The following is a 26916-nucleotide window of genomic DNA, read 5'->3' on the forward strand; positions in this document are numbered from 1 at the left end:
AATTGCCTTTAGCTTGCAGCAAAGTGATGATAGACAGAAGTAAAAAGACATAAAGCTTTAACGATCCTGAGGCTCCAACACCAAATGATTGAAGGATCCTATTTCTGTTTGTATTAAGATGTTGATTCAGGTAAAATGCTGTTATTTTTCGCATTGGTGTAAGGTTATGGTTTCTAGATAGCCTATTAGATTGTGAGAGTGTATGTGTCAAGAATGAAACTAGAAAGTTGTTTCAGACCTCCCAATATAAGCACAATGAATGCCATATTTTTGCTGTATCATTATTTACACAATGCCTAAACACGCTTGTATCACTTCCGACCCCAAAGCTGTTCTACCAAGCCTTAGTCTTACAATTCCATTCTCCATTCAACGCAAGCCACCTCCCTTGAGCCTAGCAGGCCCCTTTGTAACTTGATCTTGTTGTATTGATCTCACTAATCTGGTTGATGACCTGGAAATAGAACAGAGTTATTCCTCGCAGAGTATGACAGGCTTCATGTTTCCTTTCCCTGAGAAGCCCCTGGAGGTACAATTTTCCTACTTCTGTGGTGCGGTACATTAGTGTGCAGCGAGAGATCATCCATTGTGTACAATTTCACTTGTTATTATTTATTCAGTAGAAACAATGCTTCTTTTTTCATTTTCAAAAAGCCATGGTGGGAACATTTAGTAAAAGGCTCGAATGGTTAATAATTGAAGTTTTCCCCCTTATTGTACTGTGCCGTTTATTCCAAGTCAATTGCAATCTAATCTGGGTCCTAAACGAGGTTAAGTTAATGGATACATTGGATGGGAAAGGATTTTAATCAATGTCCCAAATCAATTTAAAGACCCCGTAAAGCAAAATCAAATACATATAGTATTGGAAAAAAATGGCGGACTACAGAGAACAGTGCCTTATACATTCAAGAATTAATGCCTTAACACCTTTCAAGTCCAACTGTCAAGGTGCAGAGATGCGATCACAGTGGTCAGAGGATTGCGGAGGCCTTGTTAAATATTTAACAAGCTCGTGGTCTCCGTAGAACAGTTAAAGATAGTACAGTACATCATTCCTTAGTGAATAGGGTCGGCGCCTGACTGATTTCCCATCCACCTGTGGTGAAATGCTGGGGGGTGGGGTGTCAGGGTTGCACAGGCAGAATGTATGTTTGTGCATAGAGGTTAAGGGGGTTACATTATTAATGCATTAGCAATACATAATGGTTCATAGCTGCAAGCCTGGACCCCAATCTACTGTAATGGTAAGTCCAGAGACAGATACAGACCTTGTGTAGTTCTTACCTAAGGCCTGTTGCTTCTAAAGGGTAATCCATTACACATGAGTGCTAGCTCCTGCCAATGAAAATGCAACTTTCCTAAAAACTTTTTAGGGAACACAGTGAACACATTCAAGGCCCTTTAAAAAGAACAAAACTATACCAATTTTGTATGAAATATATGCGAAACCCAACACCATGGTCCTATGAAAAGATGAAAAAGTGCTCAGAAAAGGGGCTTTTGGTCGGACGGTCATTTAAGGGTTGGGCTTCATAGAGACGCAGTCCCTCCCAAAAAATGGGACACAAGCAAAGATAGCCAATGGCAGAGCAATTCTATTATGTTTATTTCAAAATAAAATACTACAGGATGCTAAAATAGGATGTTTACATTTTTCAGATTTTTTGCCTGCTATCTTATTTATCTAGAGAAAAAAATCCCATTGAGGCCTTTTGAAAGCAAACTGTCATATCTAGAAACATTTGTAAGAAGAGTTATCGCTGTATTTGTATTATTGTATTATTTGTATATAAGTATACAAGAATCATTGTTTACCATGTTTTCTGTAGATAGAAATATGTTCCTTATATATAAGCCAACTGAAGGTCATTAATATTGATGAGCTGTTCACTTCTATTACCCATTTTTAATTGATTCCTCTCAATGTGTCAGGAAGTGAACGTCCAAATGGACGATGGACTATTTCAGGGACATCAGAGGCTGGATTTAAAAAGGAAAATGTCGGTTTATTCGACAGATGACTCGTAATGGCTGAACTCTCTCTCTCTTTCTCTCGCTCTCCCTCTGAGAGAATAAAGGCAATCTCAGCACTCGACTATAAGACTTGGCCATGAGCTCAGAAGAGGCTCTTAGGTAGTCAAGGCTCACTTGAAAGCTTTCCCATCTTTCCACATGTTTGTAAGTTGAAGAGCTTGTACGATTTTTTTTCCCCCCTGGAGACTAATGTAATCAATGTTGAGTCAAGATCAACTGTTTTTCTGTTGTTACTGATATTCTTTGAGTACAGACATATAAATAACAAGTAAATATAGTCTACTAAAGATTCACCTGGTGATCAAGAAGTGTGTAAATGTCCATTACATGACTGTGAACACAGTTATTTGTCGGAATCTAGAGTTTCCACATCCACACTGCATTTTGTTCCAACCAATAGAGTACAGACTATTTAACTGATTATAAGATTGGTGGAAAGGTTTTTCTCTATATTGGTTGGAACAAAAACTTGCATCCACTCAACCCTTAATGGAATTGGTTTGAAACAAACACCAGAACCAACAGTGGCTCTAATAAGGTTCAAAGAACTGTATAGGTCCACTAAAAGGATGCTAATATTGACACATATGGGTGAAGCTATACTATACTATCCTAGTGGGTGTTTCTATAGTGTTACCTAGGAACTTCCAACAACAACACCTGGGCAACCCCTTCGCTTCAAAGATGGAGGAATTATCTCCTTATCGTCAATATCCTGAACAAACTATCATTGTAACACTAATACCTACAGCATATATGGTTACATCATCTATTTTCTTGGTTTCTTATTGTGATTTTTTTTCTCAAGCTACTTTTGTAAACATGGGTAAAGAAAAATCATATTTGTTTTCAACTTCTTATTGCAAAAATGCGATGACCTAGTGAAGCAACTTGTTTGCTTCATTCATATTTTGGAGGGTTTTTTTTTTATTCAAAGATTCTTCCATTGAACCCCCCACCATATCATTAGAAATGTGCTTTTGGAAAAATTTAACATGCGTCAGACAAAATTCCACATCCAATTATCCAGATGTGCATACTTTCCTCATTCCATCAGGACCTAAAATAAAAAAAAAACCTTGAATGAAGAACTTGTCATCTTTTTCTTTTTTCCTACTAAATTGGGATCAACAGACACAAAGACAAATCAACTTTTCCAATTGAAATGCCTGTAAATGCCATTAATCCCATTCAAGCCTCTCACAAAAAAACTAATACATTAGAATGTAACATAATATAATGTTATTTTTTAGTAACAATTTCCTACCCACACGTGTTGTTGCACCTTTTGTGTTCAAATATCTGTTGCTATAATAAAGCCATGACACAGTTGCTTCCTGTTAGCTCATTATTGAAGTTTACCATTAAGACCCACGCAATGAGAAAAAATGGATAGTGCAGAATGCCCATGCTGAATCCACCATGCAATTAAGTGAAACACATACATGAAGCGAGTAGTTTCCATTAGCATTCCGCAAAACATGCAATGCTTTTTGTGGTAGTGGTGGTGGGGGAACATTCAGGTTCAACATTGAGCGAGGATTTTTTTCTTGTGCGCCTCACGAATCGTTACATCTCCATTACCACTCACTAATACCATTGATTTCTTTCTTTTTCGACTTTGGCTCGAGTTGTTATTATTGGTCATTGGGCTTTTTAGCGCATGGTGAAGCACTTTTTGCACTTTGGATGCTTGTGGGCTTTTAAGAAGCATGTTGATATTGTCAGCCCCACTGGTATTAAACAAGTGATTGATTACAGTTTTAAGTGAAGCGGTAATTTTTGGAAGTTACCACTTGGTTACACCTTTAATAAAACTCAAACTGGTCAGTAGAATGTGATTTAAAATGGTCAATCATTTTGTTTGTAGGCGACCACTTGTGTTAGTCGAAATGTTCCGAGGCAACAAAAGGTCATTTTGCTTGTCTTTATCGACCTTGTCAGAAAATATATCAGATGAATGTTTATATTATGTTAACACATCCATCGTTTCAAACAGTATGATAAATCCTCTCCCTGTGAAGGCATTAATGGCCAAAATAGATTCCACAAAAAGTCAAGATGGCCCTTCTTCACATGCGGTGTCACACTGATAGAGAGAACGGCACCGTGGCTCGGGCTGAGCCCCTCACCATGGAAACTGTGTTCCCTATCGTCATGACAACCGTCAACTGGGAAGATGAGCACAAAGCCGTGAAAAGAGGGGCAAACAATGCAAGAGCGTAATCGAGGTTGACAGTTGGATCCTTCGCATTCGCTTATTTTTCTGTCTGAGTTCATTTGATTTTATGAAGTACTTCAGTCATCTCTGTGAAAAAATTCCAAGCAACATATGAAAATCACTCCTTTCTATAATAATTGCCATACATTCGAGGGGTTTTGAGCATGGTACTGTTAAATCTATTAAAAAATATAGCTAACTACGAATGATTTTGAGGTGGCCATTTTAGAATGTGAAAAAAAATCAGTTTTGCATATAAACTTTTTCTCTCTTTGTTAAATCCTTCTTGAAAATTGTGTTGTTTTCATGAGACAAATATACTATAGTATTGATTTAGCATAATATATGACAGAGGTTATTTGAGTGCAGTTTTTATTTTATAAGAGACTGTCAAACTAGTAGTTATAAAAGTATTAATTCTCCGTTGTACTGCTGGAGTCCCATGATCTAAACTAATCTCCTCATCAATCTTTGTATTTTAATATATTAACCAAGTCTCAGAGAGCTAATCATAGCACAGGATGGGACAGAGATACGGAAAGTATTTGCAGTGCTTCACATTTTCCACATTTTATGATGTCACTGCCACATTCCAAAATGGAATTGTCTACAAAGACATTGGGAAAAAAATATTTAGATTTTTTTTTCAGCAATGAGTAAATGACATAACAACACTTGGAAAAAGAGAAACTCTGCTTATCCACACAGTAAATACTGATTTGCTCTTTTCTTTCCATTTCCAAATATTAATATCAGCTCAGATAAATAAAGGCTCAAGGAATGTTGTCAGATGCATAGTAAATACTGATGGACATTCAGTTTAAAAGATGACTTGGGTGCATTATTCAGACGTCAAATCAATCCATATTCTTCATCAGATTGGCAAACACTCCAGGCTTAGGTGGCAATCAAATAAACCTTGGTTGAAAGTAAAAAAAAAAGTGATTCAAATACAGCATGTGCCATCTTGCAGTACAACACAAAATCCCCATTTAGCATATCTTTCTCCCTTCACTCTGCATATGGTTAATGCCATTCATCTCCATTGTATGAATATGACTGAAACACACACACAGTTGCATTAATTATACCGCCACATGTTGGGAAGAAAACAAATTACCCCTCTTTTAAACTCATTTAGTTACATTATCAAATTAATTGAGAGGAAATGTATAATTGGTGCTTAGTGGCTTTAGGTTTGAAATGAGACCAAGATTTTCACATTTGTGTGTGTCTGTGTGTGTGTGTGTGTGTGTGTGTGTGTGTTTGTGTGTGAGCAGTAATTAGTCTTAACTGCCATTTCAAATCTCCATGGCGATGTCCTCCGTACACCTTTTATAACTTTACTGCACAATTCTACCCGCACATAACTAACAGTCACAGATTCCGGTATTAAAACACAGGGAAAACATGATTGGACATAAAAGTGTTTTGAGATACAACTGTATTTACAGAACAAATGAAACTCCAAGGCACTACTATAACGACATATTCAGTTGTCAAACGGTATGTGGACTTGCTGACAAAAACAACAACAATGTACAGAACATTTCATTTATTAAGGAAAAAAAACAAACACTTTATTTTTAAATGCGACACCGCGCTTAAAGGGGACTATTCACTTCATATGTGCATAGAACACAAGACTATGTTACACGCACATATATGCATACAACAACTGATGTGCTTCTTTGTTATTAGGAAAATAATACATTCTTCATTCATCCTACATTATATATATATATATATATATATATATATATATATATATATATATATATATATATATATATATATATATATATATATATATATATATATATATATATATATATATATATATATATATATATATATATATATATATATATATATATATATATATATATATATATATATATATATATATATATATATATATATATATATATATATATATATATATATATATATATATATATATATATATATATATATATATATATATATATATATATATATATATATATATATATATATATATATATATATATATATATATATATATATATATATATATATATATATATATATATATATATATATATATATATATATATATATATATATATATATATATATATATATATATATATATATATATATATATATATATATATATATATATATATATATATATATATATATATATATATATATATATATATATATATATATATATATATATATATATATATATATATATATATATATATATATATATATGTATGTATGTATGTATGTATGTATGTATGTATGTATGTATGTATGTATATATATATATATATATATATATATATATATATATATATATATATATGTATATATATATATGTATATATATATATATATATATATATATATGTATATATATATATATATATATATATATATATATATATTTTTTTTTTTTTTAGAGCTACAAAACAAAACAAAAAGCAATTTGAATAGGCCACAGTCAAACTGTGCTTAATATATAAAGACTTTCTGGACATGGATTTGAATGAACTTGTAATAAACATAAGGCCACTATGGTTGGTTGACTGTGAGGAGGATTACTGTATACAATGTGTAATGTAATTGTCAATAGCAGATGGTTGCAACACAGGAAGTAAACCAATTTAGTTTCAGAACATCGTCCAGCTGCATTGCTCGGCTTGAGACATCACAGGAATGCGAGCCATATGGATGCTAAGGCGGGATTTACACGGCAAAACAAAGTGCACGATTCCTATTTAATACATATATACTTTTTTCAATTAAAGTTTATTTTCATCTACTTTCTAAGTCGTAATTGAATTTATATACACATCCAATATAGTTAAATTTATGCTTTTTTAATGTAGGGTAATATGTAATTTAGATAGTTCAATGTCCTTACGCATATTCACATTTGATTTGATGGCTATGTTACATTTTGCTATTTGTTAAATATAACATTTTTGTTATTAACTTCTTAAAATAATTTCCACTTAATTATCCAAGTTTATTCTTGAATTTCAAAATTGTTTATGAATAGCAAACATTTATCAAATGGTAATTTATTTTTGTATCGTCTGAAAAAATGTGCCACAGAGTAAAAATGGGAATTTTCACTTGAAACATGCAGTGTGAATCCAGCCTTTCTGTTGCTGTTTTGCATCACTTGAGTGCACATTTGGTCCCAACTCAACCATCATTGGTACAGTGAATGTTCTCTAGGCAGATAACATTGCACCAAATTGACAAAATGACAACTAAAGCATTCAATTCAATTCAATTTGATTTGTCTGATAATGACGAAAATCGGGCAACTTTACAAAGGATGTGTTGAATACATTATTCATTAATCCAAATTCCAAACATAAAAATAAAACGATAGTTCTATCATCGAAACATTTTTCACAGTCACTGTTATTCTGTACAAAATCACAAGGTTTGAATTTTTACCAACATACCCACAGGCCAATCACGGCGCAGTCAGTGGCTGTGCAATGTTAACTTCAGGACAGTATTGCATTTGATTTATTGTTTGTAGTTTGATTATCTGTTCTTACAGACAGAGAGGAAGGTAAATCAACAATCAATCCCACAAAAACTGCATAGGTATAATGAAACATAAAACCTTTAAAGCAGAGGTAGCCGAAAACAAAAGTACCGGTAACATATATATAAGACTAAATGCAAATGTTGCTACATTACTAAATATTGACCGGCTATTACTGTATAGCATTCGATCATGCAATACGTGCTGTGTCCAACAGGTGTTATATACATGGTCAAAGATGAAACTTCTATTCACCTTGGTAGGTATGGACAAGGGGAATCTGAAGAATTGTGTCTAGAATCCCTCAGAAAGTTGAAAATAAATAAAGACACATTTTTACGTCCACCCCCAATTATCTAAGCCAATCAGCATCAGGTCATTGTGGTGCCTTCTGCTTTCGTGTAGTTTGCAGAGCCAGCCATCTTGTCTTTACAAGTTTCTGTTAGACACACAAAATAAATGATTTGAAAAAGAAAGATAAAAATACTATTCCATGGCAAAATAGTAATATCTGGACCTAAGGAGGATTTTACACAACATTATCAGATACTATAAGCATGATAGCAACCTGAAAAAAATCAATCAATAATTTTTTTAAATATTATTTGAGTAAATGCATTTGTTCACTAGTACTTGATTAGATTTGTATTATGCTAACAACTTCACTTCCATTTTGAGTCTTTCTTACATTTTCTATTCTTTTCTTCCCAAGTTGAAATATTGCAAAATTGGTTAAATGAATTACAAAAAAATGAATGTATGTATTTCATCATTTTAAAGAAATAACTTGAAATGGTTTATTGTAAAAATGTAATGGAAAGAGTTACATTTAAAAATTACATTTAACATTAATATTATATTAAATAATTGTGTGGAATTTACTTTAAGGAGAAGAAAATGGTCAGATGGCTAGTACAATAATGTCTTCGTAATTGTGTTTGTAGCGCATTATCCTTAACACTGACTATGATGGGGATCACGGATGGCGTGCTACGGCTCAGAATTGAATTACCCTCTCCTCCCTCTCTTGAAGATTGAGTTTTGAGATGTTGTGTTCTGCTTTCCACTGTAGAGCTTTTGTGGTGAGAGAATTATTTGACAAAACGTCTAACATGGATGCAATAAGACCCTTCATTCTCACGACAGTTGTGAAACCTGCATGACAATTCACACATCTGGCGGATTTTAGGAAGTGTTTGCTCATAATAGGTCAGATTTTGAGGATAAAAAAGCATCTACATGAGCTATATGAGTAGTCTCACTGGAGCCAATCCTTAGTAAGTGGCCCATTTTGATGTTATTGTTGTTTTTTCCTTTGAGCTTTTATCAAGACAAAGTGCAGTTTTGCAGGAAAATGGCTTGGCAGGTATTGAGTAGTTCGATTAGAGCTGGAAATATCTAGATTTTTCGTAAATCCTGCAGACATGTGGAGCAGTGCACTTCTGGTTTAAAATTTCAGAACATGAATAATTAATTGTCTGTTTATCTTGTGAACAATATTTAGGAATGAGTTAGTGGTTTGTGCACTCTAAATGTCCAGACCTTACAAAGAGGTCCTTGCACCTCTAACTATTCTGGCAGTGGGAACGTGATTTCATTTCAACCAAACAAAAGGATACCATTTCACTAATCACGTGAATCAAGTGTAATCAGTAGTTGATTGCAGTCAGGTCTGCTGTTTCAGCCAGCACCCACAGCTGCCTTTTAGGACTCCTTATTTAGACTATTCAAAATAGTGTGTGCCTTTAATGGAACATATTTGTACCCTAATAATATGTGAATGTTAATGTTTAAATCGCATTAAACTTATATCATGACAATAAAAGCATTCAATTCAATTCATATCAGGTATGCCAAGCCTTGAAGATCAGACCATCACATGCCGTTTCAATCCAAAATCAATCAATCAAAGCTTTTGATTGATTGATATTGTATTAAAACCGCATGCGATGGTCTGGGCACTTCTAGTGTGCCTATATTTATAATTTGATGTGAAAAAGGAAGGTGATGATGAGTAAACCTCCCAGACGTTGCACTGTGTGGAGCACTGAGTCACCATAGTGGACGCTAGCCTCTCCAGGGGTTAGAAGGAAACAGGTGGCTTCTTTCTTGGTGCGGTCTCTCCCCCGCGGACAGCGCAGGGACCATTTTTCACTGGGGGACAGCGGCTGGGTCAGGCTGCAGCCTTCCTCCTCGGAAAGGGCCACATTGGCGTCGCCGTTCTGTTTGGAGTCTGACAGCAACACACACACACAAAGCACATACAAAGCCAGATAAATGCCAACGCTTTTAGTCACTGCCCCCGCAGGGCCTGACAAGTAGTGATTACTGCATGAGACCAGCCTTAGATCAAATTCCCTTTCCGCAACATATTCAGCACATCTCTATGAAGCATTTTGGTGTCATTACTAATGTCTGCGCACCTGAAATGTAACATTAAGATCATACTATCTTTAAGGATTGGAACCCCCATCTTTCATCATACTTGCATTGTATTTTATGGTCTATATGATATTTTTAATGTAGGATGTACAATAGGCAGTGTGCATCAATTTTAAAGGGAAGATAACAACTTAATAAAGTTGACTTCAGAAGATATTATCTTTTTAATAAATCAAAATTCCAAAAGAATGAATGTTAGGGTGGTTGAACCCTTCGAATTATCTGTAAGTATGAACAGGTGGTTGTCTCTTTGTGACCTGCAACTGGTCGGCAGCCACAACAGAGTTTATTCTACATCCTGCCCATAGCCAACTAGGTCAGGCTGCAGCAACTCTGCGATCCCTGTGAGGATTAGCGGTACAGATAATGAATGTAGGATAATTTGCGAACTGCTCCAATACTATCCAATATTTACATGAATTATCCAAAGTCTGTTCATGTCTAACTGTAACATACTGATATCCTCTTCAATGTTTGGTTTACAGCTAGTTTATGTACTTTATACTGTAAAATCTTGGAAAGTACACACATATGCCAAGGAAAACGGTAGTCTGACCTGTCCGGTTGTCGTCTGTGGCCAGCGGACACATGTCGCTCTGAGTGCTTTCCCTGCACGAATTGCTGTCCGACTTGCCGAAAGAAGCCGTGTCGGTCTGAGCATCGGGATTGGGGTTGTGCTTTTTCTTTTTCTTGGGGAGCTTCTGCTTCGCCATGGCCAGCGAGTAGTACATCCCGAAGTTGTTAACGATAACCGGCACAGGCATGGCTATGGTCAGCACCCCTGCCAGGGCGCACAAGGCCCCCACCATCATGCCCAGCCACGTCTTCGGGTACATATCTCCGTAACCTAGTGTGGTCATAGTGACGACGGCCCACCAGAAGCTGATGGGGATATTCTTGAAGTGTGTGTGTTTGGCACCGGTGGGGTCTTGCGGACTGGCTCCGATCCGTTCGGCGTAGTAAATCATGGTTGCGAAGATGAGAACTCCCAGAGCCAAGAAGATGATCAGTAGTAGGAACTCATTGACGCTGGCCCTTAAGGTGTGGCCTAGGACGCGAAGACCCACAAAGTGTCGAGTTAGCTTGAAGATCCTCAGGATACGTACGAAGCGGACCACTCGTAGGAAACCCAGGACATCTTTGGCCGCCTTAGCCGACAAGCCGCTCAGGCCCACCTCCAAGTAGAATGGCAGGATGGCCACAAAGTCGATGATGTTCAGCGAGTTCTTGATGAAAAGCAGCTTGTCTGGGCAGCATGCAATCCGTACCATGAACTCAAAAGTGAACCAAACCACACATATGCCCTCCACTAGGGTGAGAATGGGCTTAGTCACCATTTCCAAACGCACCTCTTCCTGTGTCACGTTGCCTACAAGCACCAACTCTGTGCGGTTCTGGAGCTCATTGAATGCCTGGTGGGTCTCCAAGCAGAAGGTGGTGATGGACACCAGGATGAAGAACAGGGATGCCAGGGCCACTGCCTGGTGAAAACAAAATCAGATGAAACTTAATCAGCATTGTAACTACAGTTTTCAACCAGCCATTCATTTTCTTGGAATATGGGAGGAAACCATAGTACCCTGTGAAAACCTATGCGGGCTTTGGGTGAATGTGCAAAAGCCAGAGAGGAACATTGGAACCCACTAGGGATCGAACTGTCAATCTCAGAACTGTGTAGCGGCCGTGCTAACCACTTTCACACTGGGAACCATATTAGCAAAATCTGTATTAGGAAATCTTTAATGTTAAACTGGGGATGGACATTTGGCCAATACATCAACCATTGTAGTGTCAGGTCCATCATTACTCTATTACTGCAAACAAAGACTAATGAAGAATGTGTCATTTTGCCCTGTTTTCAATGGACAATTTTGGAGGCAGCCAGAAGATTGAATGGACGCCTGTTTGTCTTTACATCGTAGGCAGCCTGACTTTATTGTTTACTAAAAGCCAGAACAAATTGCATCACCCTCACTAAATAAATATTCTTGCAGCTGGATAAATAAGTCTGGTGTGTATGTGCGTGTGTGTAGTCCCTGAATGTGTTTACATTGTTTAGCGACTCATCTCCCTTTTAGGATGAAACCCTACCACTGCTTTTGAGTCAAGCTCGGTCACGTGTGTGTGTGTGTGTGTTTGGAAATTCGTGTGCAGATTCGTGAATGTGTGTGTCCGTCTCATTGTGTCTTGGTGACACACTGTATATCCGTTTCCAACTTCACTCATGGGCAGCTTCTTAAGTGCATGGGTTCATATTATATACACACGAGGCACTATTTGCATATGAAGTCTGTTCTTTCCTATACAAGTCATCATATACATTAATGTGCACTAAAAGCCTTCATTGATTATTCCTATTCCGAATTATGTTTGGAGTCTTTATTAATGGAAAAAAAAATCTTTCCACAAACACTGTTGTGCCAGGCAGTGAGTACAACCTGAAGTAACTTTGTCACCGCCAAGGTGCAACTTTTTCTGAACATTACATTCTAACAAAGTCAAATAATTTATCTTCTACATATTCGTATCTAGGTGACGGTTCATAGGAAGAAAGGCACAAATGTAGTAAATCAGTGTGCTGTCATAATACCCTCTTCAGTGTGATTGCCACAGCCATTCTAAAGCAAGTTGCTGACCATAATGAATAGAGTAAATCCTATCTACCTCACCTCACACTATACAGTCTCTGCGGTTTCATGCACACAGAAAATTAAGTACGAGCCAGTCTTTGATAGGAAATACACCCTGTAGCAGTTTATCAGAAACATTATGGACATGATTGGGTTAAAGGAAAATAACTATCCATAAGAGATTTAATATGAAAAACGAATGTAGTTATTTCTTTTTGTGGTGTGAGTTTTTTTTTAATGTCCCTACATTTTGCAAGGCCTTGACAGTTCAACTGATATCGATGGGGAAAAGGACTGAACTAAGTGATGACTGAATACAAATATCTTTGGCTTAAACGATTAGTCAGTTTGTTTATCATCACCTTTTGTTGTTTTAACAAGTGACATCATGCCATCCCGCTTCTTTGGTTTAAATGGAATACAAAGTTGTTGTGTTTTTGTTATTTGTATAAGTGGTCTAAAAGGTAAATGCCTGAAATGTGTTCAGGTCCAAGTATGCTGACAAAGAAGGGGTGCACTAAAAGCTTGTTTCGCTCTGTAGCCATTAGCCTGCACATTAAATGCTATTTACACTCGGGTGTATCTACTGTAAAGGTGGTGCAAGAAACTCAGTCTATTCTCTGAACAATTAAAATGCTGATGAAGGTTCATATCAGCATGTGACCAAAATTAAGGAGAAATATTATGCATTTTCCTCCACATTTTAAAACAATTCTGACATGTCACACATTTCTGTGACTTTGCTTTGGAAATAACAATTTTGATGGCCTGACAATGAGTGCACATAAACAACCAATGGTCAGGTTGACAGTCACGTCAAGCCACATTGAGACAAGCAATTGATTTGTCGCACTCAATAGCACGTCTCATTAACAAACTAAAGACTGGTCACTTGCAAAACACATTAGACTGATCACCAGTCATTGTCAATGAAGATAAGATTTTACATACACTCTCCTACATCCAGTTTCTGCATTATATTGACATGCTAAGACATTATTGGAAACTTCATACAAAAAAGCAGAGGCAATCTAATATTCACACCTCAGAACTGTGAGACATATGTGCAAAGCTCTTATCCAGTGTGCCTTCTTGCTGAAATGCACATGGCTAAACAGCCTTACCGAAATCCAATTTGCCCCAATTCTACCTACAGACATCATGCTTCATTGTAGATAAAGTGTCCTTTTTGTGATGAACAGTGTCATTTATGCCAAAACATGTTTGAAAATCACGACTAATGAGTTCCAACTAAGTATAAAAATTTAGCGAAACACACTAAATATCTACTTATGTACCGATTATTTAGGTCTATGATCAAAATGAAACAAGAACAAGGTTATTTAGCCCTATAACAGCAAATAATATACAACACTAGCAAATTTGCAATGATCGACAAAGTCCCCCTGAAGTATGTGGCTTGTGAACCCCACCACGGTATTATTATTACTTTTAAAATGTGAGTACTTACTTCATGCTACCCTTTTGTGGATATTCTTTGCTTAACACTGTTGTTTTTTATGAAAGGTATTGAAAAAAGCTAAAAATAAATATATATATATATATGCACAGGAGGACAGCTTGCAAATTTTTTTCTTTGCATTTTTATCTATTTGTTTAACTATGTAATGAAAAGAGACTGGCTGCAAAGCACAATATGAACAGAGCAGCTGACGTATTTGGCCCAGCAGATGCTAGTATAAATGTACACTAGTACAATACAAAACAAATCTAGGTGACAATAACACTCTGCAAACATCCTTTTTATTAGTTAATGTTTTAATATCAGCTTTTTAAAGATATGAAACTACATTTGGTCCTTGGATATTTAAAATATTAGATAGAGAAAATACACATTTGATGAAAGAATGATGTATAGTGAATATTTTAAACAAAGGTTTTGATCTGATGCAGAATGAATGTTGTTTAATAATTTTGGGCAAAAACAACTTTAAAAAAAAACTTGTAATCGTGGACATTTTATTTTTCAAAATGTCTGATTCTGATCATTTGTGCTGTTATTGAAATGCAAAAGCCACATGTTGCACCTGTTCGTGCAACATGTGTGCATGGGCGAAAAAAAAACATTTTGTTTATCATTTCGCACATTTGGATGGTCGTACGTAGATCAAATGAATTGAAAAAAGAATGAAATCGTTTCTTTTGGTTCATAGAAATGCAGCTAAAGTCCCTCTCAAAACTACCTGTTGAACGGCAAACTCACCCTGGCCGCTCTGGATGAATAGGGATCGTCAAAAAGGGCCCAGATCTTGGGCTGCCAAACTTCGCAACATCCTCTGGACCTTCCGGGGCACTCCTCGATGCCGAAACGCCTCGGCACGTCGCCATCGTCGTCGGTGTTGTCGTCCGGCTCGGGGGGCTCAAAGGTCTCCAGCGCCTCCTCGGCGTCACGGTGCTGGCGATAAGTCATCCAGCAGCAGGGCTCCACGTCCGTCTCGTCGATGCCCCAGAAGGCCAGCTCCTCTTCGAAGAGGGGTCCGCACACGTCGGCCGGGCAGTGGAGCTTGCCCGTGCGGTAGTAGTTGAGCACATAGGCGAAGATGCCCGGGTGGCGGTCGAAGAAGAGCTCCCCGCCGGCGCTGCTGCTCGGGGGCGGCGGCGGTGGCAGCGGGGAGTTGCACGACTCCTCGGAGGAGCCCACCTGCGGCTCCGGGTGGGCCAGCCAAGCCAGACGGGTGCCCGGCAAGGTGCGCAGCGTGCTCTTGTAGGTCTCGTGCCGTGTGCCACCCACGTTGATAATAATCTTATCCGAGTCCTCGCCTCTGGACATGTCCTCCTTGAGACACGATTTGGAGGGAGGCTTGTTGCCGGACTTTCGCCCTCGGTAGGACGAGACGCACACGGAGCTTATCATTGCCAAGTCGATGATGATGATGATGGTGATGATGATGGTGGTGTTGATGATGGTGGTGATGGAGATGATGATGGTGATGATGATGATGAAGCTGATGCCTGGCTAGCTGCTTGCTTCCTTTTGTCAAAGCATCAGACGTGCCCCCATCGCAGCTCCGAAACCACTTGTTTGCCAGACGAGTGTGGATTGAGCTTTACTTTAGTCCTCCTCGCCGATCGGTTCCTGCCGTCTATTCCGGATTCGGCAACTTTTACCCGAGAGACATTCAACAGTTGGAGCAGATGTGCGCCGTGCGCCTGCTTTTTCTTTCTTTCCTTTTTTTTCCAACGGGGAAAGGCTGTTGTTGCACTTCTTCCTCCCTCACCGACGCCAAGCCACACAGCTCCAGAACAAGGCTCAGCCTTAACCCTTTACAGGGCAAATGACGATTTTTTTGGCCTCGTTTAAAAAAAGGACGTATACATTTTTAATATATTTTAAATTGTATACGTTCTTAAATTATTGATTATAGATGAATCTATTTTGAAGATGTTTTAAGAATCTGTTTATTAATGTATAGAATGCACTTCTTTCATAGTTTGGGCCTACAACTGCGAGAGAGAAAAACAATATCTCACAATGTTACATGAACAGGTGCCTTTTTGTCTATTTTGCGTTATTTTACTATTACTAATTTAACGTATAATGTTTGTTTTCTGTTTCTTAGGAATTTAAAAACGTACCCGTTTTTTCCCATTTCATTGTGCATTATTTGCCCTAAAATTTCGGATAACTTAGTTTTGTCCACTTCTAGGAAGCAGGTGAAATGTTAGTAGTCCACAAGATGGCAGCAGTTCCTTTTATAAACAACCCCCCTAGTTGTTCATGTCCACAAACGACTTTTCTGCACTACACTGAAAACAAAAAAGAAAAAAAAAACAAGTTGAAGTTTTCCGTTCACAAAATCAGCTGCACTTATATTTGGCAACAGGTTCATAGCTGTGAGGCGTTTAAGGTGCACAATGAAACAGTCTATACGCAGTCTTATACTGCTTCTTAGTGGAAAAACAATGTGTTTGAGCGTAACTCAAAACGTTTATCCCGACTAGGGCGGGACTTTAGACCTCAAGGTCGAAGGCTACCATTTTTTAAAAGTATGGTTGGGTCAGATCTATAAGATAAGAAAAAATAAAAGTTTTGTGTAACTTCAAGTTGAAGGAAATGAGGGGTATCTAAGACAAAGCCTGTAAATGTTAAGAAAAGCACACAAGTACAATCACATCTGGCTAAAGGTTTATTGCATTCAAATGTGAGAAAAAGCATAAATAATTTAAAGTTACAAAGAGCCATGCAATGTAATTCAGTGCAAGTACTGGCTATGGAGCCATAAAAATATATATAAAATAAAAACACATCTTAAAAACACGAAAATAGCAACACAATCAAATACTTTACTGTTATATCTGCACCTGTCAGACATTTGCAGTATAAATTATTCAAACAACTTGGAATTGAATCCATTTGAATCTTAAAAGTTTGGCCACTATTATAATGTAATTTCACATGAGATCACATTAAGAGCAATGTTGTTTATATGCTTCAAGGCCAATGGACCAGCAAAGGACGTTCTACGGCGAACCCCGGAAGTCATCGGGGATTGCGTGTAAACACTGATTTACTGTTTGCCCAAATTCAAGTTCTTTCAAATCCCATCCCAAACCAGCGGCCTCTTCAAGAATCGGAGCACTCCAGCAAGTCGTATTTGATGTGACCCACGCGGTCCACCTGTCTTCGGGGTGTCATTCGCCAGTAGTAGCGGTCCCAGTAGAAGTAGATGTGACCTATCAACCAGACATGTTTCAACTTAAACAAAAGAGCCCAAAGTCTAGAACAACTTCATCATGACTAAGAAAGAATAAGTTGCCCAATTAATGGCATGCCACAGATGCCAATTATTTACCGTTAAACTGGAAGACATCATCAGGCTCATTGGGGACACCGCCAAAGACAGTGTATGTGTATCGTGGGTACCCCCTGTCGACCGTCAGGGCCTTCACATCGAGCCTGCGTGATGACAAAATGTATGAAATACACTTCACCTTATTACAGTTAGGTGACTGAATTTGAACACACCTCCAGTATTTCTCCCCACTGAAGAGCAGAACTTTGGATTTTCCCCTCTGAAGTGCACCCTGAACTTTCTTCACACTGTCAGGTAGGCCGAGCTTCTCAATGTTGCGAGGGCCTAGAAGGTTCTTTCCAGTGTACACCCAGAATTGGCGGCCTAAAAAAAGACCGGCAAACGTTAAAGTATGCATTATATTTCGGATGAGTAGCTTGTGGACAAACAGTGCACACACACAATACTTGTGGAAAGCAGTGAGTGATAACAAATGTGCCATACAGACTGTATACTATACTATACTTGTAATCCAAATTGACTTGTTGGCACCAAGTTTTACTATTATATTCTGCCATCATGTTTTGGATTGGATTGGATAACTTTATTTATCTCGTATTCGGGAAATTACACTGCCCTGGGTTTTTTGCTATGTGACACACTACCTTCGATTGTCCTCGTTAGGTCACCAAAAAGTATCATCATCTTTTGATCTGGTTTGTGTAACTTGTACAAGAAGCTCACATACCAGAGAAAAAGTAGAGTTTTCCCGTGAAAAGATCTTCAAAGGCCGAGTCAACGACCGTCGGCAGTGCTGGCCAACGTTGAGAAACCTTGAATGGACCTTTGAGCTCGCTATCACTTTTGCTGTTGGATTTTGTCCAATAATATCTGAGGAGAAGAACATGTGCATATAAGCATGTGTGACTCGGTACCTACGTAATGTGCCACAATATTGCTTTCCTTACCCGTCACTGAAGAAATATAAATTGTTTTTAATGTTGGTAATGGTGTCAAATCTGTTCACTTGGCAAATGTCTTTGGCTATCGGATCCACAGGATTTTGAGTAGTGGTTGTAGGTTCGGTTACAGGCATTGTGGTGGTGGTGGTGGTGGTTGTTGTGTCAGGTCTAGGGGGTGTGGGATTTGGGCCTGTTCTGCGTCCTGGCACAATAGAATGTATTTTTTATGAAAGCGATAATGAAACCTTTGGAAGGTAAAAGGATATTGGATGATGTTATCTTTTGTTTTACCGTAGAGATATTGAATGCCAGCCATGTCGTCTTTGTGCAGAGAGAAGTCTTCCACGTAGGTGTACATGGGGTACATGAGTGCCTGTCGAATATTGGAGTGGTCCAGACCGAGCGCGTGCCCAAATTCGTGAGCAGCCACCAGAAACAGGCTGTAACCTGTCACAGTTTACAAATGAAACGGTATTAGAATCCAAAAAAGGGAATTTTGAATGTACTATATCCAAATGGTTGTATGCCACTGGTTCCTATCCTGCCACAAGAGTGAAATTGAAGCACTAAGACCATATTTTGTGAGCTTACTATTTCTTGAAATAAAAAAACACCCATAAATGAATTATGAAATTTAAAAAGTGCTGCCTTCTTAATGAAACTGTAAGTGCTCTTCAGATGTAAGCACTAAGTTTAATTTTATTTTTAAGTGCACCCACCCAGTAGTCAAATCGATGTATTCTGAATCATATTGCATTTATGGAATAAAAAACATAAATATTTCAATTTCCTTTATCTTGGGGTATCCTTTTGACAAACAACTACTCTGCAATTAAAAGAAATAAACCGATAGCTAAGATTTGTATTGTGAAAATCATTCGACTTTTGGTCAAATCGTTGAAAAAACCCCCATTGATCTTTTGATCAAAAGTATGCTTCATTTAATTACTGACCTTGGTCACGACAGAAGCCCCATTTCTTGTCGCTGTCGTAGCTGGCGGTGGTGGCGCACCACAACTTGCCATCACCTCGGCCCTCACTCGTGCACATGTCGTACTCCTGGCCAAGGAACGTAAACGGGAATTGGCATGGCTCTCCCTCAGAATTTCCTCCAGAGACAGCAGTATCTGCTCATTTGGAGAAACACAAATGACAATGAAGTAAAATTAAAACACAGAACAAATGGCATTACACACAAGAAAATCCTAATTTGACTTTTTCCAAACACGCACCTGGGGTAGGACAAAATCCGTATTTCTTGTCCTGGTCAAAGTTTTCTGTGGTGGCACACCAGCGATAACGGTCTTCACGGCCCTCTATAGTACAACTGCTGTATTCCTTCCCCTGGAATACGAACGGAAAGACGCATGGTGCGGCGTCGGCGTTCCCTCCAAAAGTGTATAGAACTATTGGTTTGGGAAGAAGGAAGATGGTTATCTTGTATTCTGTTTACTATTCAATTATTTGATAACTTCATCTATCTAGCTATGTCAGACTCACGTTCACTGGGGCAGAAGCCATATTTTTTGTCTTTGCTAAAATCTGCGGTGGTGGAGCACCACGGCAAATTGTCCGAGCGGCCAGCGGTGGTGCAGGTTGTGTAGGACTTGCCCTCAAACCGGAAGGGGAAATGGCAAATGGCACCCTCGGCATTCCCATAGCGGGTTTTGACCACTTTTGGAAGAGAGTGCAAATTGTTACCAACGGAGTATTGTTACATTTGTTGGAAGGTAAGGCGCCAAGTACCTGCTCCTTTTCCGAGTGTCCAGTTTTCATCATCATCAAAGTGGGCGTCCCCTTGGATTCCCTTGCCAGGAGGATACGCGTGTGCTAGAAGGCCATCCTTACCATCAAAGGGGTATGGGTCTCCGTGGTCTAGAAAATGCCATGCCGTGCCGGTTAAAGTATTTGTTATGCCAAAAATGTTCATCCATCAATTTTACTGTGTCTAACTGTGATCTGACAATGATTGGCTGTTTCAAAGCTCTCATAATAGTGAAAATGCACATGATAAAACTTTAGCTTCAACAGATTTTTCAAATCCAATCATTATTTTTATCATTGATAATAATAAAGCCTACTTTGACACTTACCGCCTTTTCCAAATGACACCATGATGTCCGCCGTCCCTTCAAATAGGCGAGTGAACGTCAGAGGAGTGACGTCACTCCAAACCTTAAAAGCTCTGGCAAATGCATCATCGGTCAGGGAGCTGTCCAAGTCCGGGGAGTAGTTTAAGATCCTTTGGAGGGAATGGTTCCATTTTTTAGTAAACAGGATTTCAACTAGCTTATGAATATTTTTCATCACGCATAGAAACATGACATATAACTGAGTTCTGTCGACTCACCTATAAGTAACGTCATTGTGGTCCCATTTAAGGTCTCCGTCAAAGGTTTTGTAGTTGGAAACGTCAGGAAGTCCACAACGTGGCTGCTTCATCGCCTCCAGGGTTGCTGAGTCTAACTGACCTGTTTCTTCTAGACCCATACGTTGTTGCATCTTCTTCAGGGCCTTGGAGGTGGACACAATGGACTGAAATCCACTGCGCTTAACGGTCTCCATGTAGCCAAATTTGGTCAAGTAACTCTGAGGAAAGAGTACAGCTGATTAGAGTACAGTAAAGTACAGATGATATTGACACAGGTGAGACCTGGGTGAGTGATTTGTCCATTTTACTTTATTTGTCGAGATGATTTTTCATATTACGACTTAGCAACTTTTCGAGCCCAGTCTTTTTAAAATAAATAAATAAAATCATCGACTCTCCTACCGATACTCAACAAATTATGAATGCTCCTAATTAGCTCAGTAGTAATCATTCCGAATGATGTGCTCAATATTTCCAAAGATTTAATGCTGAAAACTTTGTCCTATTTTAATTCAACCTTGTTTTGTTTAGTCGAGCACTGTTGATCTATCAAGTTTGATCAACATTCAAAGATCAACCTTATTTAATGTTACACAAATGGAAATCCCTTTCAAGCAGCCACAATTGGCCAAAATTCCTAAAGAAAAACAAGCAAAGACAATATGCATTTTTGTACTGTATCTATTTACATTTTCAGCAAAAAAAAATGCTAAAATTGTCCAGTCAAAGTGCCCCATGGGTAGTTTGCACTTCTACTTCCCAGCACAGCTTGTCTTTTTTTCCATTTTTTATTTATTTTTATTTTTTTGAAAACCTACTGATCAAAATAACATGCACCATCTGCTACTTACATGTGCCAGCTCCTTATCAGTCATATTTTTGATGATGTCTCCTGGAAATGTGACCTGGACTGACTTGAGTGGAAGGCTCCATCCCTCCTGCAAGGTGCCAAAGCCCCAGAGCAGACACACCAGCAAAGCACAGGATCTCATGGTAGAGACCGTCTCTGTCTGTGACGATGAAAATCAAGTTGAAATGTGCAATTATGTCTAGAGTCCTCTTTTTGCCTTCCCGCCGCTCTTGTGTCCTTGTTTAGATTTGTGGGGCTTTATATGCAACTTGACGTCTTAGTCACATCACTTCATCACCGCCCTAAACCCAACCTCAACCCTCCCACTCCACACTTACCATGTGCTATCAGTTCAATTGCGTCGCAAGGGAATTTCCAAAATATTCTCATTTGACTTTGCAACAACAACATTTAAGTTTGGCATTTGTATTGGTATTTTGAATCCACAAATTATATAAGTAAATCCTCACAATTGAGTGCATTCATGTCACCCTATCAAAACATGTATTTTTTTATTGAGACTTTTTATGAGATTTGGACATGTTATGATTAAAATATGGCTGGTATACAATGTATGGGTTCTCTTGTTTTTTAGACATTAACTAATAAGTTTGGTAATATTTTAGTTTAGTGCTAATAATAAATATATAGTTTATATGCTTGTTTATTGGATAAAATTATTAAAATTACACATGAGATATAATATGCTTTACTTCAATTGATCAAAAATAGCAATGAATTTCCTCCTTATTCTAAAGTTGGATAAGGAACTGGAAGAAGTTAGATTTAGAAAAAAACTAAATCAAAGGACATTTTTTTCCTAACTCTTTTACTTAGATTGTTCTCATGAGGTAATGTTATGCGTTATTTCAGCCTAACACATGTCACAATGTAATGTTACACCTCCTTCCTCTTGATCATCATTCATTTGCAATGATGTGCTTCATCATTACCTTTTACAACATGTCCCCCTTTCCCATTAAATAGTCTTTTTGTGATACTGCTCCAACATGAAAGTATTGAGATATTTGCAATTAGAGACCGAAGGCTGAACATCTCAAACTAAATGTAGACTCTGTACAATTCATCGAAATGTAGTAAATGGAGAACTTGAGATTTGTAAAGGAAATCCTGTAATATTATGGACCTCTATGCAATATTTTTTACTTGGAACATATTGTGGTCCATATCTAGTGTTAGAAATTACCAACATTTCACTACCAAGTTTCAAGATGATCGATTCACAATTGACAGAGGAGTAGAATTTAGTAGGATGTTAGTGTCCACAAGAAGAACAAAATGAGGGATGATTGTCAGTCCTTCACCCTGTAAGAAAGTTTTCCTCAATGAAGATGCAGAAATAGATTTCTCCACAGAACAGACAAGTTATAGTGTTTATAGTCCATTTTAAAGTTAACATCAGCTGAGACGTCACAAAAATTCAAGTGACAAACAGCTTGAAATAAGCATACTTTGCACCATGAATTGAATTGAATGCTTTTATTGTCATTATTTACACAAGTACTATAATGAGATTTAAATCTTACTTGGAGAACGGCGTCAGAGATTGAAGAGATGCAGGATAAAAATGTAAAAAGGTGCTTTAGAGTTCAATTGTGTAGGAGTGGTTAAGTACTGTATATAGTAATTCAATGTTCAATGTACTCAGAGTTCAATGGAGAATGCTCCAACGGCTTCATTTTTGTATACTAGCTCATTAATGAAGTTTATAGCTTTTGTTATTCAGGTACTTTGGGGCATAGTTCTCAACGAGATTTTCTGAACGTCCATTTGGGGCGTCCCAACATAAAGGTACTGCACTTGTTGCCTTACTTGGTAAAAAAAAAATGCAATATCATAGAGAGAAGTGGTTAGATGTATGAGATATCCTTCCTCATAATTCAATTTCTTGACGCAGTTTACGGATCCCTCATTATTGACACAAGGCGTGAGGCGTCATTTAGCAGCCTACACGCAACATCAGTCTACTCACAGATCTGAAAAATGTCATCATCTTAAATTAGTACTTCTCCATTCTGATTCCAAAAACCCTAAATCTTTCATTCCTGCAATGTCATTGATCTTTGGGTCTGAAAATATGAATAAACCATCATTCTCTCATATCTACACTGGTAAATGGCCCATGGCAGAACATGGAAAGTTAACAAGGAATTTGTCACCAAACAGTGTTAGGGCCAATAGACACAAACATGTATTATATTTGTACATATCTCTGAGGATAATCAAGTATCTGACGTAAAATTAACATACTTATTTTTGGAGTGTAGAAGGAAAATGCAGGACCCGAGGAAAACCCACGCACTCCTCACAGGAAGGCATAAATTTGGCTTCGGCCTGAACAATTTGTCTATTTAGGTTTTCATATGAGGCACAGAGTGGCATCCACACCAGGCAAGACTGCGTTAAAAACATCTGCCTCTAATTTGACATGGCGTCAAAGCCCTAACGAATGAGGCTCCAAGTCAGCAAAGTCATCTGGATTTCGGCTTTTTAGCCCCCCAAAACAAGTCTGGGACAGGACCTTGAAAAAGACAAATTTTCTGTGGTATTCTCCCTAAAATTGGCTTCAGTCATAATACACAAAGAGGAATAGGCGCCCACCAACGTCACGAGTGCTGGATAGTATCATGGCACCGAAATAAGTCCCTCAAAAAAACGTGGGCGCAATCCATGTAATCGAGTTACACTTCAGAATACTGTTGATGATAAGGCCTTTTTTATTTGACAAAACTCTCAATTCTATTCTTTCTCCACTTTTCTTAAACCAATAGAAAATGGCAATCTTAAAAAAAACACAAGTTTAATCGCTTTTCTGCTTCAGGCATGAAATTATTTTCATCAAGATTAATCTTTCAACATTGCTTTAACTCCCATCAAAACAACAACAAAAACAGTAATGAATATCTTTCTTCACGTTTGAAAAAAATATTTTGTACACCTTTTGTACAGTAATGACATTTTAAAAGTTCAACAATTTCACAGTATAAAATGAACCAAACTGCATGACTGGACTAGTCAAGTTTAGCAAGGTTTTTAGTTTTTATTGGTGTTGCTTCTTTCCCGACAGGAATTGAAGTCACTCATCACTATGAAGAAACGTCTTCTTATGTAGTCAGAAAAATTGGCATCGTCTGACTAGTACAAATTACCCAACTCTTCCATCAAACAACAACCTAATGTAAAGCACTATAGAAATTAATCAACCCTACTAAAGTTTAATGTTATTTGCCCTATTCTTCACACAAACAAAACAACAAGTGCATTTGTCCGCACTAATTCTGACTTCATTTCTAAAATGAGTGTGACTTGACTGGAATTATTTCCTATTAAGCACTGTAAAAGGCCAAAGTCACTTCCTGTATGCCAAGTGATGTGTTACTTCTTAAGCAAGCATCCTTCCTCAGCTCTGTGTTTTTTTCAAATAATGTCAATTTTGTGGTGACTTACACACACACACACACACACACACACACACACACACACACACACACACACACACACACAAAGCATGACTGTGTTTGATGTTGAGCCAATATTAGCCCATTTGGTATTTCATATGCTGACTTTGTGTTCGGGGAAATGTTTATTATCTTGTAGTTTTCCAGTATGTTGAGCCATTGCCTGATACTATGCTGATTTTGATGTTATTTATTTTTGTATTTCATTAAAAAATACTGTATTGGATCATATCATATATTCAAAGAAAAATAATTTAATTATTTCCTACACAATTTAAAGTGCTCATAATTAAGTGTAGTAGTACATTTGCATATATAAACACATCAGTGAAAAAATGCCAAATTGTTAACTTTATTCACTTCTGTTTATAGTGTGTGGAACAAATTTGGCTTTAAGAAAATGAACTTGCAAGTATATATTCAATTAAAAAGTCCCCTTTTGTGACTGTAATGATTTCCCTCATTTAACAATGACTGTTATTTAATCTGATGGTCATGCAACTGATCCCATCATTCGTATTTTTAGAAATTTAATGGTCAATCCACAGCTTTTCCTGATACAAAGTAGAAAAAAATGTTTTTCTTTGCTTATGCTGGTAAGGTTTTTGTGTCTAATTCCACTTTGATATTATTTGTATGGCTGACATTGTGTCATGAGTCACAAATTCTCCTTTTTGACAAGAATAAATCAGTGCGCGAGACGGTTGTCATCAGGCGCTGCAGAAACAAAATCGTGACTCATGTTCTTCGTAGTAAAGAAAAAAATGGTGATCAAAACTGAAATGTCAAATATTGCTTTTAATCATCAACATGTATAAATACAAGAATGACTTCATCACCTCCACATCGAATACATGGTCTTGGCTGTGGACAAATAATGTGCTTTGCAAGGACAACCTGAAAAAATATATACAATATAAACCCATAAAGACTTTACCAAGGAAATCTTAGATATCGTTTATAATGAATTCAGCCATTTGTTTCCTATTTTTTTTAATTATAGATGTTTGCTCAAAAACATGCAAAGAATGAGAAATACGAAGAACTTGACTGGAATCATATGAACTCATTTCATCTAATTTTCTGAACAGCTTTATCCTCACTAGGGTCACAGAAGCCTATCCCAGCTGACTTCGGCCCAGAGGCGGGCGACACCATGAATTGGTGATAAGCCAATCGCAGGGCACAAAAAGGCCAATGTGTGAACTGGGGATTGAATTATTATAAATGAATTCATCACAACAGGGTATTTTATTTTGAAAGATTGAATTTTGACAAGCGTCTTGGGGCAGATTGTGGTCCAACTTGGAGTTACATTTGGGAAACTCCTCATTTCACACACAAAAACCCCCATCACCAGCAACATTACACACACTTGTGAGACTACGACTGAAAAGTGAGCATATGGGTGTACATGTTTGTGTGTGTGTGTGTGTGTGTGTGTGTGTGTGTGTGCGTGCAATTCCCCAACGCATTGAGCCAAACCTTGAAGGCTTGAATTGAGTCCAGGAATCCAAGCGTGTTGTGTGCGTAGACAGCTACTGGCGTGACTTTCATCACACTTTGGACCTGTCGCAGTGAATTGCAGAGCATGTACTGTGGATA

At 37.7% G+C, this 26916-nt stretch overlaps 2 protein-coding genes across 3 annotated transcripts; both read right to left on the reverse strand.

Annotated features, from left to right (window-relative positions):
- Positions 1–6709: 6709 nt before the first annotated feature.
- On the reverse strand, positions 6710–16149 carry kcnc4 (potassium voltage-gated channel, Shaw-related subfamily, member 4). 2 transcript variants are annotated; one of them, XM_077717789.1, is made up of 4 exons: positions 15120–16149; positions 10822–11746; positions 9880–10056; positions 6710–8262 (listed from the first exon to the last, which is right to left on the reverse strand). In XM_077717789.1, the coding sequence occupies exons 1-4, from the start codon at positions 15768–15770 to the stop codon at positions 8195–8197; spliced, it is 1821 nt and encodes a 606-aa protein (XP_077573915.1). In that variant the 5' UTR covers positions 15771–16149; the 3' UTR covers positions 6710–8194. The 2 variants fall into 2 exon arrangements, with proteins under 2 accessions (XP_077573915.1, XP_077573834.1); XM_077717708.1 differs by having other exon boundaries at positions 9844–10056.
- An 880-nt stretch (positions 16150–17029) lies between these two features.
- Positions 17030–22054, reverse strand: mmp9 (matrix metallopeptidase 9). Its single transcript, XM_077717585.1, has 13 exons — positions 21834–22054; positions 20962–21200; positions 20705–20853; positions 20358–20486; positions 20112–20285; positions 19844–20017; positions 19565–19738; positions 18903–19058; positions 18618–18813; positions 18398–18540; positions 17883–18033; positions 17710–17813; positions 17030–17590 (listed from the first exon to the last, which is right to left on the reverse strand). Exons 1-13 carry the CDS (start codon positions 21972–21974, stop codon positions 17481–17483), a joined length of 2040 nt encoding a protein of 679 aa, XP_077573711.1. The 5' UTR covers positions 21975–22054; the 3' UTR covers positions 17030–17480.
- Between the last annotated feature and the right edge of the window lie 4862 nt (positions 22055–26916).

Source organism: Stigmatopora nigra, chromosome 1 (assembly GCF_051989575.1).
Source record: "Stigmatopora nigra isolate UIUO_SnigA chromosome 1, RoL_Snig_1.1, whole genome shotgun sequence".
Taxonomy (NCBI): Eukaryota; Metazoa; Chordata; class Actinopteri; order Syngnathiformes; family Syngnathidae; genus Stigmatopora; species Stigmatopora nigra.

Coding starts and splice junctions, on each gene's coding strand:
- kcnc4 (XM_077717708.1), bottom strand. CDS start 15,770: ATGATAAGCTCCGTGTGCGTCTCGTCCTACCGAGGGCGAAAGTCCGGC. Junction 11,747..15,119: donor ATTCATCCAGAGCGGCCAGG/GTGAGTTTGCCG, acceptor TGTTTTCACCAG/GCAGTGGCCCTGGCATCCCT. Junction 10,057..10,821: donor CACAGACGACAACCGGACAG/GTCAGACTACCG, acceptor TGTTGCTGTCAG/ACTCCAAACAGAACGGCGAC.
- mmp9 (XM_077717585.1), bottom strand. CDS start 21,974: ATGAGATCCTGTGCTTTGCTGGTGTGTCTGCTCTGGGGCTTTGGCACC. Junction 20,018..20,111: donor TGGCTTCTGCCCCAGTGAAC/GTGAGTCTGACA, acceptor CCAAACCAATAG/TTCTATACACTTTTGGAGGG. Junction 17,591..17,709: donor TGATGTCTTCCAGTTTAACG/GTAAATAATTGG, acceptor TCTGGTTGATAG/GTCACATCTACTTCTACTGG.